At 42.0% G+C, this 17,629-nt stretch overlaps 1 protein-coding gene across 4 annotated transcripts in view; it reads left to right on the top strand.

Annotated features, from left to right (window-relative positions):
* The window catches only part of CUX1 (cut like homeobox 1), a 491,160-nt gene that overhangs the window by 332,186 nt on the left and 141,345 nt on the right, over positions 1–17,629 (top strand). For 3 of the 4 annotated variants that reach the window (XM_073667762.1, XM_073667763.1, XM_073667761.1), the window contains 2 exons: positions 1,271–1,573; positions 1,685–1,873. The exons of the other annotated variant lie outside the window; for it this stretch is intronic. In XM_073667762.1, the coding sequence (XP_073523863.1) occupies positions 1,271–1,573; positions 1,685–1,873 (492 nt within the window). The remainder of the gene's footprint in view (positions 1–1,270; positions 1,574–1,684; positions 1,874–17,629) is intronic. 4 annotated transcript variants of the gene reach the window in all.

Raw genomic sequence — 17,629 nt, 5'->3', positions numbered from 1 at the left:
TCCAATATGTCCACCGCAAGGGAAGGTCTTCTAAATATAAAAGAACTACACCATACAAAATTCATCATATATTATCTATACACTCAAATCTAATGAAAGAAGCTAAAATGTAATACGTTATATGCAGTTTAAGATATTTTATTACATTTGAAAATTATTTGCCGTACTAGAAAATGACATGCAATTTATGAATTTAAAGGGAAAATGACTTATTTTTTAAATCATTTTTGATATTTTTTTTAAATTTTTCCTACCACTATCTACCGGTATAATAAAAAAAAAAAAAAAAAGTATTTTTTTCACACTGTCCACCAAGCCTAACATTAGACTCCTACGTCCTGTTTTTCACTAGGACGTTGCCATCTATTGAATGGCCTAACTAGGCATGCTCTGATCCAGACAGAGGTCTTTGTGAAGGGAGGGTGGACATTATGTGTCAATGTATGACTAGGTGTTACCTTTCTTTATACTTCGTGTTCTGTAAAGACTTTACAGCAGTCTCATTATTATCACAGACAGGAATACGAGTGTAGTATTAGGGCTAGTTGTAAGTTTGAAAATGGCGAGATTTCTGATTTTTTATTTTTTTTGTTACATGGCTGTGATATGGAAAATTGGAAAAAACATTATCAACTTTTTTTTAAGCACCACTCCAGAGGTGTTTTTTTTCCATTTCGGTCCTGGAGTGGTGCCACTAATCTAAGTTTCCTGCTCCTAGTATTATACTCACTAGCTGCCATCTTCTGCTCTTCCCGGTACTTCTCCGATCCCACGCCCCCATCTTGTGACTGCAACTTCTGACTGACCGGAAGTCAGAGGTAGCGGTCACAAGCTCTGCGCAAGTCTACGGGATCCTTGTTTTGGCCTCGTTCTGGCTCTCATAGACTTACATTGAGCTGTGACTTTTGGCTCGCCCAGCAAACACTTGAGTGAACTAACAGGTCACAACCTGCAGAAGATGACCGGAGCAGTGCTGAGATAGATGAAGACGGTGGCTGGTAAGTATGAGACTATGGGCAGAGAACATACATTAGTGGCACCACTCCAGCGGTAAAATAATTAAAAACAACAAAACACTGGAGTGGTGCTTTAAATACATTTAGTATAAAACCCAATTTAAAAAATAGGTCAATTTCTGACGTAACATTCCCTTTAAAAGCTTTGGGGAAGATAAATAAAACAGCTAAGCATTAGAAATCTTTTAATAAAAGTGCTTTTTTCATCATCTGCTTCTCAAAGTAAATTATATGCAATTATTATATTGTTATAGAAAACACTCCAAAAAGCTCGACCAGCTGCAGTCCCGCTCCAGAGTCTCCAATGAGCTCGAATGAATCGGTGAAGAGCCTGACAGAACTGGTGCAACAGCCGTGCCCAACAATTGACACCTGCAAAGAAGGAGAGGCACAGGAATCAAGTGATGCCACAGGTGGTGACTCCCAACCAGCAACGCCACTTCCATTCCCCGGCCATTCAGCACTAAGCATCCAAGAGCTGGTGGCCATGTCAGCAGAGCTGGACACCTATGGCATCACCAAGAGGGTGAAGGAAGTTTTAACGGACAATAATTTAGGTATACAAAGCTGTTGAGAAAATGGTGCAGGGAATGAGAAGTAGTTGATTTCCTTCCATACAATCGCAGGATCACATTATTTATCTATTTGCCATGTCTTCTTCTGTTTAGGTCAGCGACTGTTTGGAGAGACCATTCTTGGCTTAACTCAAGGCTCAGTCTCTGATTTGCTGGCCAGACCAAAACCCTGGCATAAACTAAGTTTAAAAGGAAGAGAGCCATTTGTACGAATGCAACTGTGGCTCAATGATCCAAACAATGTAGATAAGCTCATGGACATGAAACGGATGGAAAAGAAAGGTATGCAATCAATACGGTTTCATTAGTCATAGCGTCTAATTATAAGCAGCAAATCCTGCTGCACTGGAGATGGTATCCCAACAGCCAGAGATGGAGGCTTTCTTGTAAGAACTTTGTCCTGGATTTAAACTGTATTTTTTATTTACCAATAACAGGAAACATTATTTAAAAAAAATAATAATCCTCTTGTTTTTACCAGCACCTCAGCAATCCCCGCGGGTCTACATTTACTTTGATGCATTTATACATGTCTGTATGTACGGTTTAGGACTGTCGTGGGCAGGGATTGGCTGCAGTGCTCCATACAGCCCATGATCGCAGCAGCAAAGTAAATAAGTGACTGGCAGGGAGATCAAGAGGAATTGTCTATTAATTTTATTTTTCCCGGGCAACCCCATTTAAGTGCCTCCCATAGCATAGACCTTAGCCAATCCAGAGTGCAGTTAAAACGCAAAATGCACTAATACGCTGATTTAGAATAACGATCACAGTCCTGCACTATGATAGAGCTATAAAAGAGAACACGCTGTCTGCCTGAGGCTGCCACTATGGGGGGATGACACCATACTGATACACATTGAACTCAATTATACCACAGCATGCAGCAAACTGCCGCCGGTGGCAGCCGCAGGCCTTCAGCATAGGGCTCTGTGTTAGAAAAATAGAGCACCATCTACATTAAAAATATATTAAAATGGAAATTGGCAAACAATTTGGACCGTGATGATAAAAGATGGAGTTTCACTTCAAGTGAATAGATCAGAGCTGCAGTACCAAGCACAGCATTATGCAGCACAAAGCATAACAGTGGAGGGGACACGGCACTCACAGGAGCATCGCGGCCCCGTCATACAGCTCATCAGTGGGGATGCTGAAAGTCTGCCGCCACTGATCTAATAGTGATGGGGACACAGCCTTCACGGGAGCATCGTGGCCCCTTTGTTCAGCTCATCAGTGGGAATGCTGAGTCGGCCCCCACTGATCTAATAGTGAAGGGGACACGGCACTCACAGGAGCATCACGGCCCCTTTATACAGCTCTTCAGTGGGGTTGCTGAGAGTCGGCCCCCTCTGATCTAATAGTGATGGCTCATCAGAGGGTGACTTTTGCTCAGGATCTTCTAGAATGGAGAGCGAATACATATCGTGCATCTCACTCTGGAGGAACTATATCTTCCTGCACCATACAGACTATTATTGATTTGCATATGCACTGTGTAATGCCTCATTTTTCCTGGGGTGGCGCTGTAGGGGGATTGAACAGATATTGCCGGGTTTCCTCATGGATTACTACTAATGGGGATTACATAAGCGAGAAAAAATGTGATCTGCCTCTCGTCAATGGCCCCTTCTAACATGTATGGATCCCAAAATGGAAAACCCTTTTAAGAACACCACATTTGAAATTATGTTTGTAGTAATAATTGAAAATAAAGAGAGGTGATAGGATAAGGGACATATATACCAGCATGGGGGATATATATACCAGGATAAAGGACATATAAACCAGGATGGAGGAGCTATATATACAGTGGTGTGAAAAATAGTTTCTTATTCTTTTGCATGTTTGTCACACAAATGTTTCAGATCACAAAACAAATTTAAATATTAGACAAAGATAACACAAGTAAACACAAAATGCAGTTTTTAAATGAAGACCTTTATTATTAAAGGAAAAAGAAATCCAAACCTACAGGGCCCTGTGTGAAAAACTAATTACCCCCTAAACCTAACAACTGGTTGGGCTACCCTTAGCAGAAACAACTGCAATCAAGCGTTTGAAATAACTGGCAATGAGTCTTTTACAACGTTCTGGAGGTGCTTCTCACAAAATTAGACTATCATCAAAAAGTTAATTTATTTCAGTTCTTAAATACAAAAAGTCAAACTCGTATATAAAGTCATTACAAACAGAGTGATCTATTTCAAGTATTTATTTCTGTTAATGTTGATGACTATGGCTTACAGCCAATGAAAACACAAGTCATTATCTCAGTAAATTAGAATAAATAGGCTCCACAATCATGAGGAAGACTGCTGACTTGACGGATGTCCAGAAGGCAGTCATTGACACACTCCACAAGGAGGGTAAGCCACGTCATTGCTAAAGAAGCTGGCTGTTCACAGAGTGCTGTATCCAAGCATATTGAAGGAAAGTTGAGTGGAAGGAAAAAGTGTGGTAGAAAAAGGTGCACAAGCAACCGGGATCATAGAATCATAGAATGGTAGAGTTGGAAGGGACCTCCTGGGTCATCTGGTCCAACCCCCTGCTCAAAGCAGGATTCACTAGATCATCTCAGACAGATGTCTGTCCAGCCTCTGTTTGAAGACGTCCATTGAAGGGGAACTCACCACCTCTCGTGGCAGCCTGTTCCACTCATTGATCACCCTAACTGTCAAAAAGTTTTTTCTAATATCTAATCTGTGTCTCCTCCCATTTAGTTTCATCCCATTGCTTCTAGTCTTTCCTTGTGCAAATGAGAATAAAGATGATCCTTCTACAATGTGACAGCCCTTGACATATTTGTAGACAGCTATTAAGTCTCCTCTCAGTCTTCTTTTTTGCAAGCTAAACATTCCCAAATCCTGCAACCGTTCCTCATAGGACATGGTTTGCAGACCAGTCACCATTCTGGTCGCTCTTCTCTGAACTTGCTCCAGTTTGTCTATGTCTTTTTTAAAATGTGGTGCCCAAAACTGTACACTGTATTCCAAATGAGGTCTGACCAAAGAGGAGTAAAGACCGATAATGACTTCACGTGATCTAGACTGTATGCTTCTGTTAATACATCCCAGAATTGTATTTGCCTTTTTTGCTGCTGCATCACACTGTTGACTCATGTTCAGTCTATGATCTATTAGTATACCTAAGTCTTTTTCACATGTACTGTTGCTTAGCTCTATTCCTCCCATTCTGTATATGCTTTTTTCATTTTTATTGCCCAGATGTAGTACTTTGCATTTTTCCCTGTTAAAAACCATTCTGTTGGTTGCTGCCCACTGCTCCAGTTTATTTAGGTCTTTTTGAATCCTCTCTCTCTCTTCTCTAGTATTAGCTATCCCTCCTAGCTTTGTGTCATCAGCAAATTTAATCAGTTTACCCTCAATTCCTTCATCTAAATCATTGATAAAGATGTTGAACAATACAGGTCCCAGGACAGAGCCCTGTGGTACCCCACTTGAGACATTCATCCAGCTGGATGTGAAGCCATTTACAACCACCCTTTGAGTCCGATCACTAAGCCAGTTATGAATCCACCTATCAGTTGCCTGGTCCATTGCATACTTGGTCATTTTTTCAATAAGGATGGTGTGAGATACTTTGTCAAATGCTTTGCTGAAGTCAAGATATACTATATCTACAGCATTTCCCTGATCCACCCAGTCAGTGATTCTGTCATAGAAGGAAATTAAGTTAGTCTGACATGACTTGTTAGTTACAAACCCATGCTGACTCTGGTTAATCACTTCATTCTTATCCATGTACTTACATACATGTTGTTTAATAATTTGTTCAAAGATCTTTCCTGGTATAGAAGTCAGACTCACCGGCCTATAGTTCCCTGGGTCCACCTTCTTCCCCTTTTTGAAGATAGGAACAACATTTGCTCTTCTCCAGTCTTCTGGGACTTCTCCTGTTCTCCAAGAATTTTCAAAGATTATGGAGAGTGGTTCTAAAATTTCTTCTACGATCTCCTTCAGTACTCTGGGGTGTAATTCATCTGGACCTGGAGACTTGAACTCATTTATGTTAGCTAAATATTCCCTCACAATCTTTCTGTTTACAGATAACTTGGATTCCTCTATTCCTTTAAAAGGACAGTGAAGATCAGTTGATGTTACATTTTCTTTCTGAGAGAAAACAGATGCAAAATAGGAATTAAAAAGTTCGGCCTTCTCAACATCCTCTCTTACCATTTCTCCATTTTCATCCTGTAAAAATCCTATAGCATCTTTGACTTTTCTTTTACTTTTGACATACCCCCAAAATCCTTTTTTATTGCTTTTGACATCTCTTGCAAGCCTTAATTCATTGTCAGCTTTAGCTAACCTGATACGTGCCCTGCAGGATCTGCAGACTGCATTATAATCTTCTTTAGATTTGCCTCCCTCTTTCCATTTAACCCCTTCTCGACCCGTGTCACACCGTTTGTGACATGGAAAACAGTTCGTTCCCAACCCATGTCACAGCGTCTGTGACATGGAGGGAAAGAGCCCCTGCAGCGCCTGCGAGCGGGGTCGCTCAGGTGTCACAGTTGCTACTGCAACTGGACATCCTGAAGTCGACCCCCCGGGGGGTGGATTAACCCCCCCGTGCCTGGGACCCCTCCGATTGGCTGTTTCATTTTCACTTTTAGTGAAACTGCCAATCGGTATGAATTAAATATTTCACTAATGAAAATTGGTGTAATATTTAAATCTGGGCATTGCCTGATGCTTACAGCATCAGCCATTGGCTGGGGGGAGTGTCACCTCTGTTCCCCCCCTCCCCCCAGATCTGATTGGGGGGCTAGCGTCACATGGATACTAGCCCCAATCAGATATGGAGGGATGGCTGAAACCTCCCAGCACCTTCCCAACCCTAGATCGTCTGCTGCGGACCCCCTGCTGTGGACCCCCTGCTGTGGACCCCATGCTGTGGACCCTGTGGATCGCGTCTGCCGCCGCCACCGCTGATCAGCGGTAAGTATTGCCGCCACTCCCCCCGACCCCCCCCCCCCCGCGACCCCCTCCGCCCCCCTCTCCACCCCCCCTCCACTTTCATACCTGCACCCCGACCTCCGCTCCCCCTCCCACGTCTTCATCCACCGGCTGCTGCTCTCCTTCTGACAGCCGGTGGACTGTGATCACAGCAGCAGCAGGCTGTAAATGCCCTGCTCCTGTGATCAAACCCACCATCCCCCAGTCCCAGTGATATCACCCCCCACCTCCCAATAATCACCCCCTCCCCCAGTGTTCACCCCCCCCCCTGTTCCCAGTGTTCACCCCCCCCTGTTCCCAGTGATCACCCCCCCCCCGAAAACCCAGTAATCAGCCCCCTGCTCCTGCCAGCTCCTGCTCCCCTTTCTGCCCCAGTAATCACCCCCCGATGCTGCCGGCCTTCTACCCCCCCTTGCTGCTGCCGGCTCCTGCCCCAGTGATCACCCCCCTTGCTGCTGCTTCTGGCTCCTCCATCTCCTCAGCCCCCTCCTACGCCTGACCGCCCCCTACGCCTGACCGCCCCCTACGCCTGACCGCCCCCTACGCCTGACCGCCCCCTACTCCTGACCGCCCCCTACTCCTGACCGGCCCCTACGCCTGACCGGCCCCTACGCCTGACCGCCCCCACATGTGACTGCAGAAGGTTACACCAAGCACACACATGTACACTCACACTATAATAAAGTTTTGATTTTTTTTTTTTTTACACACGCACAAAGCACACAAAATGTCCCGCTCATCCCAGTCTAGGGCGTACTCAGCTGAGGAGGCTATGTCAGGTTGGTGTGTGTGTGTTGTAGTGTATGAGATTGTGTGTGTGTGTTGTGTGTGTGTGTGTGTGTGTGTGTGTGGTGTATGCACTACAATATACCACACCGCACACCAACCTGACATGCACTACACAATGGTGTCCGCTAACAAATTGGAACCCTTTGCGTTTGGAGAGTCCCTGTGTGCCCAAACATTGGAGCTCACCAACAAGTGACCCCATTTTGGAAACTAGACCCCCCAAGGCACCTATATAGATGCATAGTGAGCACTTGGAACCCCCAGGTGCTTCACAAATTGATTGATAAAAATGAAAAAGTGAAAAAAAAAACACTTTTTTATTTTTACGGATTAATTTGCTAAGGACCTGGGGGTCCCAAGTGCTCACTATGCATCTAGATAGGTGCCTTGGGGGGTCTAGTTTCCAAAATGGGGTCACTTGTGGGGGAGCTCCAATGTTTGGGCACACAGCGGCTCTCCAAACGCAACATGGTGTCTTCTAACAATTTGAGCCGACAATTTGTTAGCGGACACCATGTTGCATTTGGAGAGCCGCTGTGTGCCCAAACATTGGAGCTCCCCCACAAATGACCCCATTTTGGAAACTAGACCCCCCAAGGCACCTATCTAGATGCATAGTGAGCACTTGGAACCCCCAGGTGCTTCACAAATTGATTGATAAAAATGAAAAAGTGGAAAAAAAAACACTTTTTTATTTTTACGGATTAATTTGTGAAGGACCTGGGGGTTTCAAGTGCTCACTATGCATCTAGGTAAGTGCCTTGGGGGGTCTAGTTTCCAAAATGGGGTCACTTGTGGGGGAGCTCCAATGTTTGGGCACACAGCGGCTCTCCAAACGGGACATGGTGTCCGCAAACAAATTGAATGGAAAATCGGCTCAAATTGTTAGCGGACACCATGTTGCGTTTGGAGAGCCCCTAATGTGCCTAAAAAGTGGAGCTCCCCCACAAGTGACCCCATTTTGGAAACTAGACCCCCCAAGGCACCTATCTAGATGCATAGTGAGCACTTGGAACCCCCAGGTGCTTCACAAAATGATCTGTGAAAACAAAAAAGTACTTTTTTTTTCACAAAAATTTTCTTTTAGCCTAAATTTTTTAATTTTCACATGGGTAACAGGATAAAATGCATCCTAAAATATGTTGGTCAATTTCTCCTGAGTACACTGATACCTCATATGTGGTCATAAACCACTGTTTGGGCGCATGGCAGGGCTCAGAAGAGAAGGAGCGCAATTTGACTTTTGGAGCTAATTTTCCATTCAAAAAGTAAAATGGCGCTCCTTCCCTTCTGAGCCCTGCCGTGTGCCCAAACAGTGGTTTATGACTACATATGAGGTATCAGTGTACTCAGGAGAAATTGACCAACAAATTTTAGGATGCATTTTATCCTGTTACCCATGTGAAAATTAAAAAATTTAGGCTAAAAGAAAATTTTTGTTATAAAAATAAAAATGTTCATTTTTTTCTTCCATGTGGCTTTAGTTCCTGTGATGCACCTGAAGGGTTAATAATCTTCTTGAATGTAGTTTTGAGTAGCTTGAGGGGTGCAGTTTTTGGAATGGTGTCACTTTTGGGTGTTTTCTGTCATGTACACCCCTCAAAGGGACTTCAAATGTGATGTGGTCACTAAAAAAAATGGCTTTGCAAATTTTGCTGGAAAAAAGAAAATTTGCTGATGAACTTTGAACCCTTCTAACTTCCTACCCAAAATTTTTTTTTTTTCCAAAATTGTGCTGATGTAAAGTAGACATGTGGGAAATGTTATTTATTAACTATTTTGTGTCACATCACTCTCTAGTTTAGCAGAATAAAAATTCAAAATTTGAAAATTGCAAAATTTTCAAAATTTTTCCCATATTTTTGATTTTTTCACAAATAAACGCAAATATTATCGACCTAAATTTAATACTAACATGAAGCCCAATATGTCACGAAAAAACAATCTCAGAATCGCTAGGATCCGTTGAAGTGTTCCAGAGTTTTTACTTCGTAAAGGGACACTGGTCAGAATTGACAAAAATGCCAAGGTCTTTAGGGTCAAAATAGGCTGGGTCCTGAAGGGGTTAATAAACATTTCTTTCTTTCTTTTTAGCATGTGTTTAAGTTCTGTGTTCATCCATCCTGGTTTCCTTAAATGCTTCCCATTCTTCCTACTTTTCGGGATTGTTAACGATTGTGCTTTGAGAATCTCATTTTTAAAAATTTCCCATCCTTCCTGGACATTTTTGTCCTTAGGGACATCCAGCCATTGGATCCCTCCTATTCTCTTTCTGAGTCTCTTAAAATCTGCCTTTCTAAAATCTAACCTTGAAGTTTGAGTCTTCACATGTCTTCCTCCTCTAGTTATCCAAAATTCTATAATAGCATGATCGCTGCCTCCTAGGGTCCCAGCCACCTTTACCTCCTCAACCATTTCCTCCCTGTTTATAAGGATTAGATCCAAAGTAGCAGATCCCCTTGTTTTCTCCCCTACCTTTTGGAAGATAAAGTTGTCAGCAAGAGAGGATAAGAATTTGCTTGACCTGTTAGTTTTACTTGAGAGAGATTCCCAACAAATGTCTGGATAGTTGAAATCTCCCATGACCACTACATCATATTTTTTGGAGAACTTGGTCATTTGATGCATAAAGAGTTCATCCATATCTTCAGCTTGCCAGGTGGCCTGTAGTAAATGCCTACAATGGTGTCCTTTCCGTTGTTCTCTCCTTGTATTCTTACCCAAACAGTTTCCACAGAACTCCCAGTCTCTGAAGCTTCAATCTCTGTGCAGATATACGCTTTTCTAACATACAATGCAACACCTCCTCCTCGTTTATCAAGTCTGTTTCTTGCAAATAAGTTGTATCCTTTTAGCCTTTTATTCCAATCATGTGTATCGTCCCACCAAGTTTCAGTGATTCCAATGACATCATATTCCTTTTCCTGCATTAGTAGTTCCAGTTCTCCTTGTTTGTTGCCCATGCTTTGTGCATTTGTATAAAAACATTTTAGTTTGTGATTGGTTTCTCTTCCTCCCATATTTTTATTATTTAGATTTTTTTGTCTTTGTTCTTCTTTTCCACTTCCAGTAGCAGAGATCTCAATAGTATTTGTCAGCTATATGGCTTTTTCTGGCCTTTTGCTTCCCTTCCCACATTGTTCTAGTTTAAAGCTCTCCTGATGAGTGTAGCAAGGCGACTTCCAAATACATGTTTTCCAGTCTTCGTAAGGTGCACCCCATCTCTAGCAAGTAGTCCATCGTATAGGTAATTCATTCCGTGATCCAGAAATCCAAATCCTTGTTGACGGCACCATCGACGTAGCCAGTTGTTCACCTGTAGACTCTTATTCCACCTCATTGTTCCATGGCCATCCACTGGGAGGATGGATGAGAAGACCACCTGCGCTCCCAATTCTTTCACTTTCTTGCCTAAGTCTTCAAAGTCACTGCAGATGGTTTCCAGGTCCTTTCTTGCGGTGTCATTTGTCACCACATGTATTAGCAGGAATGGGTAGTGATCTGTAGGTCTGAAGAGTCTTGATATCCTGTCAGACACATCTTTAATTTTTGCTCCTGGAAGACAGCACATTTCTCTTGAGGTTATGTCTGGTCTGCAGATAGCGGCCTCTGTTCCTCTTAACAGGGAATCCCCCATGACCACCACTCTCCGTTTTTTCTTCACAATAACCGCAGCCTTGAAAGGATTGTTAAGAAAAGGCCATTCAAAAATTTGAGCGAGATTCACAAGGAGTGAACTGCTGCTGGAGTCATTGCTTCAAGAGCCACCACACACAGACGTATCCAGGACATGGGCTACAAGTGTCGCATTCCTTGTGTCAAGCCGCTCGTGACCAATAGACAACCCCAGAAGCGATGGTTTGGGGAGCCATTTCATCTGCCGGTGTAGGTCCACTGTGTTTTATGAAGCCCAAAGTCAGCGCAGCCGTCTACCAGGAAATTTTAGAGCACTTCATGCTTCCCTCTGCCGACAAGCTTTTTGGAGGTGGAAATTTCATTCTCCAGCAGGACTTGGCACCTGTCCACACTGCCAAAAGTACCAATACCTGGTTTAAAAACAACAGTAACACTGTGCTTGATTGGCCAGCAAACTCGCCTGACCTTAACCCCATAGTGAATGGGGTATTGTCAAGAGGAAGATGAGAGACACCAGACCCAACAATGCAGACGAGCTGAAGGCTGCTATCAAAGCAACTTGGGCTTCCATAACACCTTAGCAGTGCCACAGACTGATCGCCTCCATGCCACGCTGCACTGATGCAGTAATTGATGCAAAAGGAGCCCCGACCAAGTATTGAGGGCATTTACTGGACATACATTTCAGTAGGCCAACATTTCAGATTTTAAAAACATTTTTCAAGCTGTTGTTAGAAAGTATTCTAATTTACTGACATAATGACTTTTGTGTTTTCATAGGCTGTAAGCCATAATCATCAACATTAACAGATATACTGTAAACACATAAAATAGATCACTCTGTTTGTAATGACTCTATATAATGAGTTTCACTTTTTGTATTGAAGAACTTTCATGATAGTCTAATTTTGTGAGAAGCACCTGTATACAGTACACACCTTCTCATTTAAAAAATTTTCTGTATTTTCATGACTGTGAAAATTGTACATTCACACTGAAGGCATCAAAACTATGAATTAACACATGTGGGATTATATACTTAACAAAAACGTGTGAAACAGCTGAAAATATGTCTTATATTCTAGGTTCTTCAAAGTAGCCACCTTTTGCTTTGATGACTGCTTTGCACACTCTTGGCATTCTCTTGATGAGCTTCAAGAGGTAGTTACCGGAAATGGTTTTCACTTCACAGGTGTGCCCTGTCAGGTTTAATAAGTGGGATTTCTTGCCTTATAAATGGGGTTGGGACCATCAGTTGTGTTGTGCAGAAGTCAGGTGGATACACAGCTGATAGTCCTACTGAATAGACTGTTAGCTGCTTTTTTCTTGCCATAATACAAATTCTAAGTAAAGAAAAACGAGTGGCCATCATTACTTTAAGAAATGAAGGTCAGTCAGTCCAAAAAATTGGGCAAAGTTTGAAAGTGTCCCCAAGTGCAGTTGCAAAAACCATCAAGCGCTACAAAGAAATTGGCTCACATGAGGACCGCCCCAGGAAAGGAAGACCAAGAGTCACCTCTGCTTCTGAGGATAAGTTTATCCGAGTCACCAGCCTCAGAAATCGCAGGTTAACAGCAGCTCAGATTACAGACCAGGTCAATGCCACAAAGAGTTCTAGCAGCAAACACATCTCTTCAACAACTGTTAAGAGGAGACTTTGTGCAGCAGGCCTTCATGGTAAAATAGTTACTAGGAAACCACTGCTAAGGACAGGCAACAAGCAGAAGAGACTTGTTTGGGCTAAAGAACACAAGGAATGGACATTAGACCAGTGGAAATCTGTGCTTTGGTCTGATGAGTCCAAATTTGAGATCTTTGGTTCCAACCACCGTGTCTTTGTGCGACGCAGAAAAGGTGAACGGATGGACTCTACATGCCTGGTTCCCACCGTGAAGCATGGAGGAGGAGGTGTGATGGTGTGGGGGTGCTTTTCTGGTGACACTGTTGGGGATTTATTCAAAATTGAAGGCATACTGAACCAGCATGGCTACCACAGCATCTTGCAGCGGCATGCTATTCCATCCGGTTTGCGTTTAGTTGGACCATAATTTATTTTTCAACAGGACAATGACCCCAAACACACCTCCAGGCTGTGTAAGGGGCTATTTGACCAAGAAGGAGAGTGATGGGGTGCTACGTCAGATGACCTGGCCTCCACAGTCACCAGACCTGAACCCAATCGAGATGGTTTGGGGTGAGCTGGACCGCAGAGTGAAGGGAAAAGGGCCAACAAGTGCTAAGCATCTCTGGGAACTCCTTCAAGATTGTTGGAAGACCATTTCCGGTGACTACCTCTTGAAGCTCATCAAGAGAATGCCAAGAGTGTGCAAAGCAGTCATCAAAGCAAAAGGTGGCTACTTTGAAGAACCTAGAATATAAGACATATTTTCAGTTGTTTCACACTTTTTTGTTAAGTATATAATTCCACATGTGTTAATTCATAGTTTTGATGCCTTCAATGTGAATGTACAATTTTCATAGTCCTGAAAATACAGAAAAAAATCTTTAAATGAGAAGGTGTGTCCAAACTTTTGGTCTGTACTGTATTCCAGGATGGGGCCAGGATGAGCCATATACATACCAGGTTGGGGGTGGGGGGGGGGGGGGGGGCGGTCCAAATCTTGCACGAAGGCCCATCGAACTTTAGTTACGCCACTGGGCTTGTCACATTAGTTCTTTTAGAAGACGTCCATCCTGGTGGTCACAATTGTGTACTGAGTACGGACAAACCACATGGCCTCCAGTATAATCCAGTAATAATGTATGCAGTGTATCTGTGCCAAAAACCATTCGACTTTCAATGTGAGTTATGGAGTTTTCATCTTATGCTCCGATATGAACAAAAATGACCACTTCTCATTGCTGCCTGGGATCCTTTGCCAAGAAAACACTGAACACACATAAATATCTTATTTACCGTTTATCCAGATGCACGGGACCCACCATTAAATGTATCCATACTGTTTATAGGGGTCGTTCACAAACTGAGCTAATGATATTGTACCCTCAGGATCAGCCGACAGAAGTGCAGGAAACCCAGAGGCGGTACAAAACCGCTCAGTACACCATGTAGTGGTCGTTCTCAGTACTGCTGCTCAGATCACATTCACTTCAGCATGCAGAGAGTTCAGCACTACTGTTATTTTCGTATTGCAGAAATAGCGCAAATGTGAACAGAGCCTTACTAATACCAGAGAAAAGTCTTTCAAGCTACTTAATATAATAATAATAATATAACATGTCTTAGCCCCTACTGCTGGTTCATAATAGCGGACATGGTCTGCAGGTGACCGTGCCCTCTCCTCGCTCTTATTGAGGGATTGGCACTATCCATCTTAACAGGCTGAATCCACCATTGGATTGTTTGAGGGGAGGCGGCTTCTCTCATTTTTCATTAACAGCCTAGTTTTCTGACTGTATAGTTTATATGGCCGCTCAGTATACTTTGCTTTAAGGTTAAACAAAATCTATCACCAGGATTTGCTATGCCATCTGAGAGCAGGAGGATGTAGGGACAGAGACCCAGATTCCATTGATGGATCACTTGGCTGCTTGCTGCAGTTTTGACAAAATCACTGTTTTCTCTGCTGTAAATCCACCAATTCTCTCAATGCTGAGTTCTGTACAGCCCACCCACACCACTGATTGGCAGCTTTCTGCCTATGCACAGTGTACATAGAGATCAGTCAATCAGTGGTGGAGGTGTGGTTACACAGAGCAGAAGTCTTACATGGCACAAGATAACTAGTCTTCTAGTGATAATCTCCTGTTGATAAAACAGTGATTGCATCAAAACTACAGCAAGCAGCCCAGTAAGTGACACATCACTGGGATCAGGGTCTCTCTACATCATGCTGTTGTTAGATTAGGTGTCAAAAACCTAGTGACAGATTCCTTTTAACTCTATTCTATTGGATTGCAGTTCCTTTGTCAGACTGAAGCCGGCTGTGCACCATCCACTTTCTATAATCTGTTAAATAGTCACTGAATGCTCAATTTGTGCAATAACCTTCTCCAGAATGCCGGTTACTGTTTTACAGACGCTGCACCCACAGTCTGATGTCCACTCTTTTTACTACTAGATGGATCATCATGGGACAGCATGGACATAAGGCCTGCGATCGTACACTTGCACAAGCACTCAAGAACTACTTTTATAGTGCAAAACATCTTGTGTTATGAGTGATGATAATACAGATTTTTTTAGTATCTTTCTACATCCTATTTTCTTGCCCTGTGATACATATACCCCACGGCGTACACACAACATCTGTAGTGGGGGACACTTTTAATAGTAGCGACAGTGTATGATCATGGCCCCGGGTACTTTAATGTATCTATGTAGAAGATATTCGTTATAGGAACGTTCATAATTATTTTATTCTTCCTTGCACATATTTTCCTGTAACAGCTATGTATAACAACTGATGCTAAATATAATGATGTCCTCAGATTCTAAATTTGAAAGATTAAGACTTCCTAAAAAAGCATGTCACTAAATAATACAAAGTTGGCCATGGTTTAAATAAAACATTTGTCATTCATTTCTCATACATGCCACAGTTTCCTTTTGTAAGGTTCAAGTGTATTCCATTTACTTGCCTATTAGTTTGCTTAATCCGCCATCTAGTGGTACAATGAGACATTACATACTTCTGATCTTGTTTTACTTTTTTGGAAATGACTGCTAATATAAACTAGTAATTTCTTACCAGATTGGTGACTCCCCATCTACGTTACCATACTCTACATACTTAATTATACCGGTGACAAAAGTATTTGTCACAGTGAATGTATTGAATATGGAGTCCTGACAAATGGACATTAAGATAAATGTTACATTAGGTGACTGAGAATGTCCCACAATAGATATTCACTGCTGGTTAAAGTAGCAAAATACAATGAGAACATCTTTCAATTGCTCATTACTAGTTTCTGTTAAGGTCCTTAAAGGAGCACATTTTACTTAGAGTAGTTTTATGGCTGTATAGCCATTTTTTTAGTAGAATTATGATGTGCCCGACATGAGAAATGCAAAGTGGAAATCATATGCAAATCAGTGTGGAAGTGCAGTGGGGGCGTGTCAGTGCATCGGGACTGCTTATTCCAAATGCACACTGGTGCGCTTCCAGCCAAATTTGCATATGGCTACTACACTAGCTTTCTCATGACTGGCACATAGGGCATCTCCAAAAAAGGATATACAGCATACCACTACGGCCATATGTAGAAATGTGTTGACAGGTTTCCTTTTAAGGTTTGAATTAAATTGGTCATAATATATTATGGTATATGTGATTAGACATCTTATTCAGAGAACTGGAAATATCTCCATCTTTCTTTGTATAATTACATGATTTGTGCTGTCTTGCAACCTTTGAAAACTTTATGAAGTTCTTAGTTACAGCCTTTTATACACTATTCGCTAAATATGGCTGCTCTCCTGACATTTTCTATTATCTTCGCTTAGAATTCTAAATTGTGTCTTTATTCTGTTATTTCTCCTGGAAAAAAAATAACAACTAGATATTACCATTTCTTTTGTCCCTTTTACACACACTTGCCCCTCCCTGAGGAAGCTGCAATACGCATGAGGTTTCTCCCTACAAAAATATGCATCAGGAGCCTTTACCCCCTGATTGCTATCTGCTAAGAGATCCAACTTATGGACCTTTTATGTTTGGATGTCACTTTATTGTAATGCTTTACTAATATCCTCTGTACTTGTGTATACTCTTTTTCTCATTCATTCTGCACCATGCACCTATTCTGATTGTGTGACTTTTACATATGAATACCCGTATATTCTTGGTCCTGTGGGTTTTCATGATTTTTTTCTGGTATTTCCTATTTTGGTGTTAGTGCTTCTTGGTTAGCCAGCATGTCATTGTAATGGGGCCTATGACATATATTTCATTTCTAAGTGTTTTTAGTTGGATTTTTATGATAGCAGCTTTTTATAATAAAGCTAAATTGTTATAAATACTCGGATGTAGATTAGACTTTGTTTCAGGTGCAGCTTGTTCTTAGTAGACCATGATGTGGTTTAGCAAACGTGCTGCACTCCAGTCTTATATGGAATGGTGCCCGATGTATATTTTTATATTTTTTTCTGCTTTGAAGGTAGTATCTATGCCCTCCAGACTGTGTGTGGATGCTCCATTAGCAAAGGAGATGTGAACACCCAGTTATTAATTTATTTATACATTTCTAGGAAGACTAACAGAAGAACTGCACAGTGCAGAGTTAAAATATACAGTGAAGGAAATAATTATTTGATCCCTTGCTGTTTTTTGTAAGTTTGCCCACTGACAAAGGCATGAACAGTCTATAATTTTAAGGCTAGGTTAATTTTAACATTAAGAGATAGACTATCCCCCAAAAAATCAAGAAAATCACCTTGTATAAATTAGATAAATTAATTTGCATTTTACAGTGAGAAATAAGTATTTTATCCCCTACAAACCATTGAGTTCTGGCTCCTACAGACCAGTTAGACGCTCCTAATCAACTCGTTACCTGCATTAAAGACAACTGTCGTACATAGTCACCTGTATAAAAGACTCCTGTCCACAAACTCAATTAATCAGTCAGACTCTAACCTCTACAACATGGGCAAGACCAAAGAGCT

Source organism: Phyllobates terribilis, unplaced genomic scaffold, assembly GCF_046119375.1.
Source record: "Phyllobates terribilis strain yellow unplaced genomic scaffold, ASM4611937v1 Scaffold_2__4_contigs__length_985480577, whole genome shotgun sequence".
Taxonomy (NCBI): Eukaryota; Metazoa; Chordata; class Amphibia; order Anura; family Dendrobatidae; genus Phyllobates; species Phyllobates terribilis.
The sequence above is the reverse complement of the archived record's forward strand: the minus strand, read 5'-3'. Positions and strand labels throughout refer to the sequence as shown.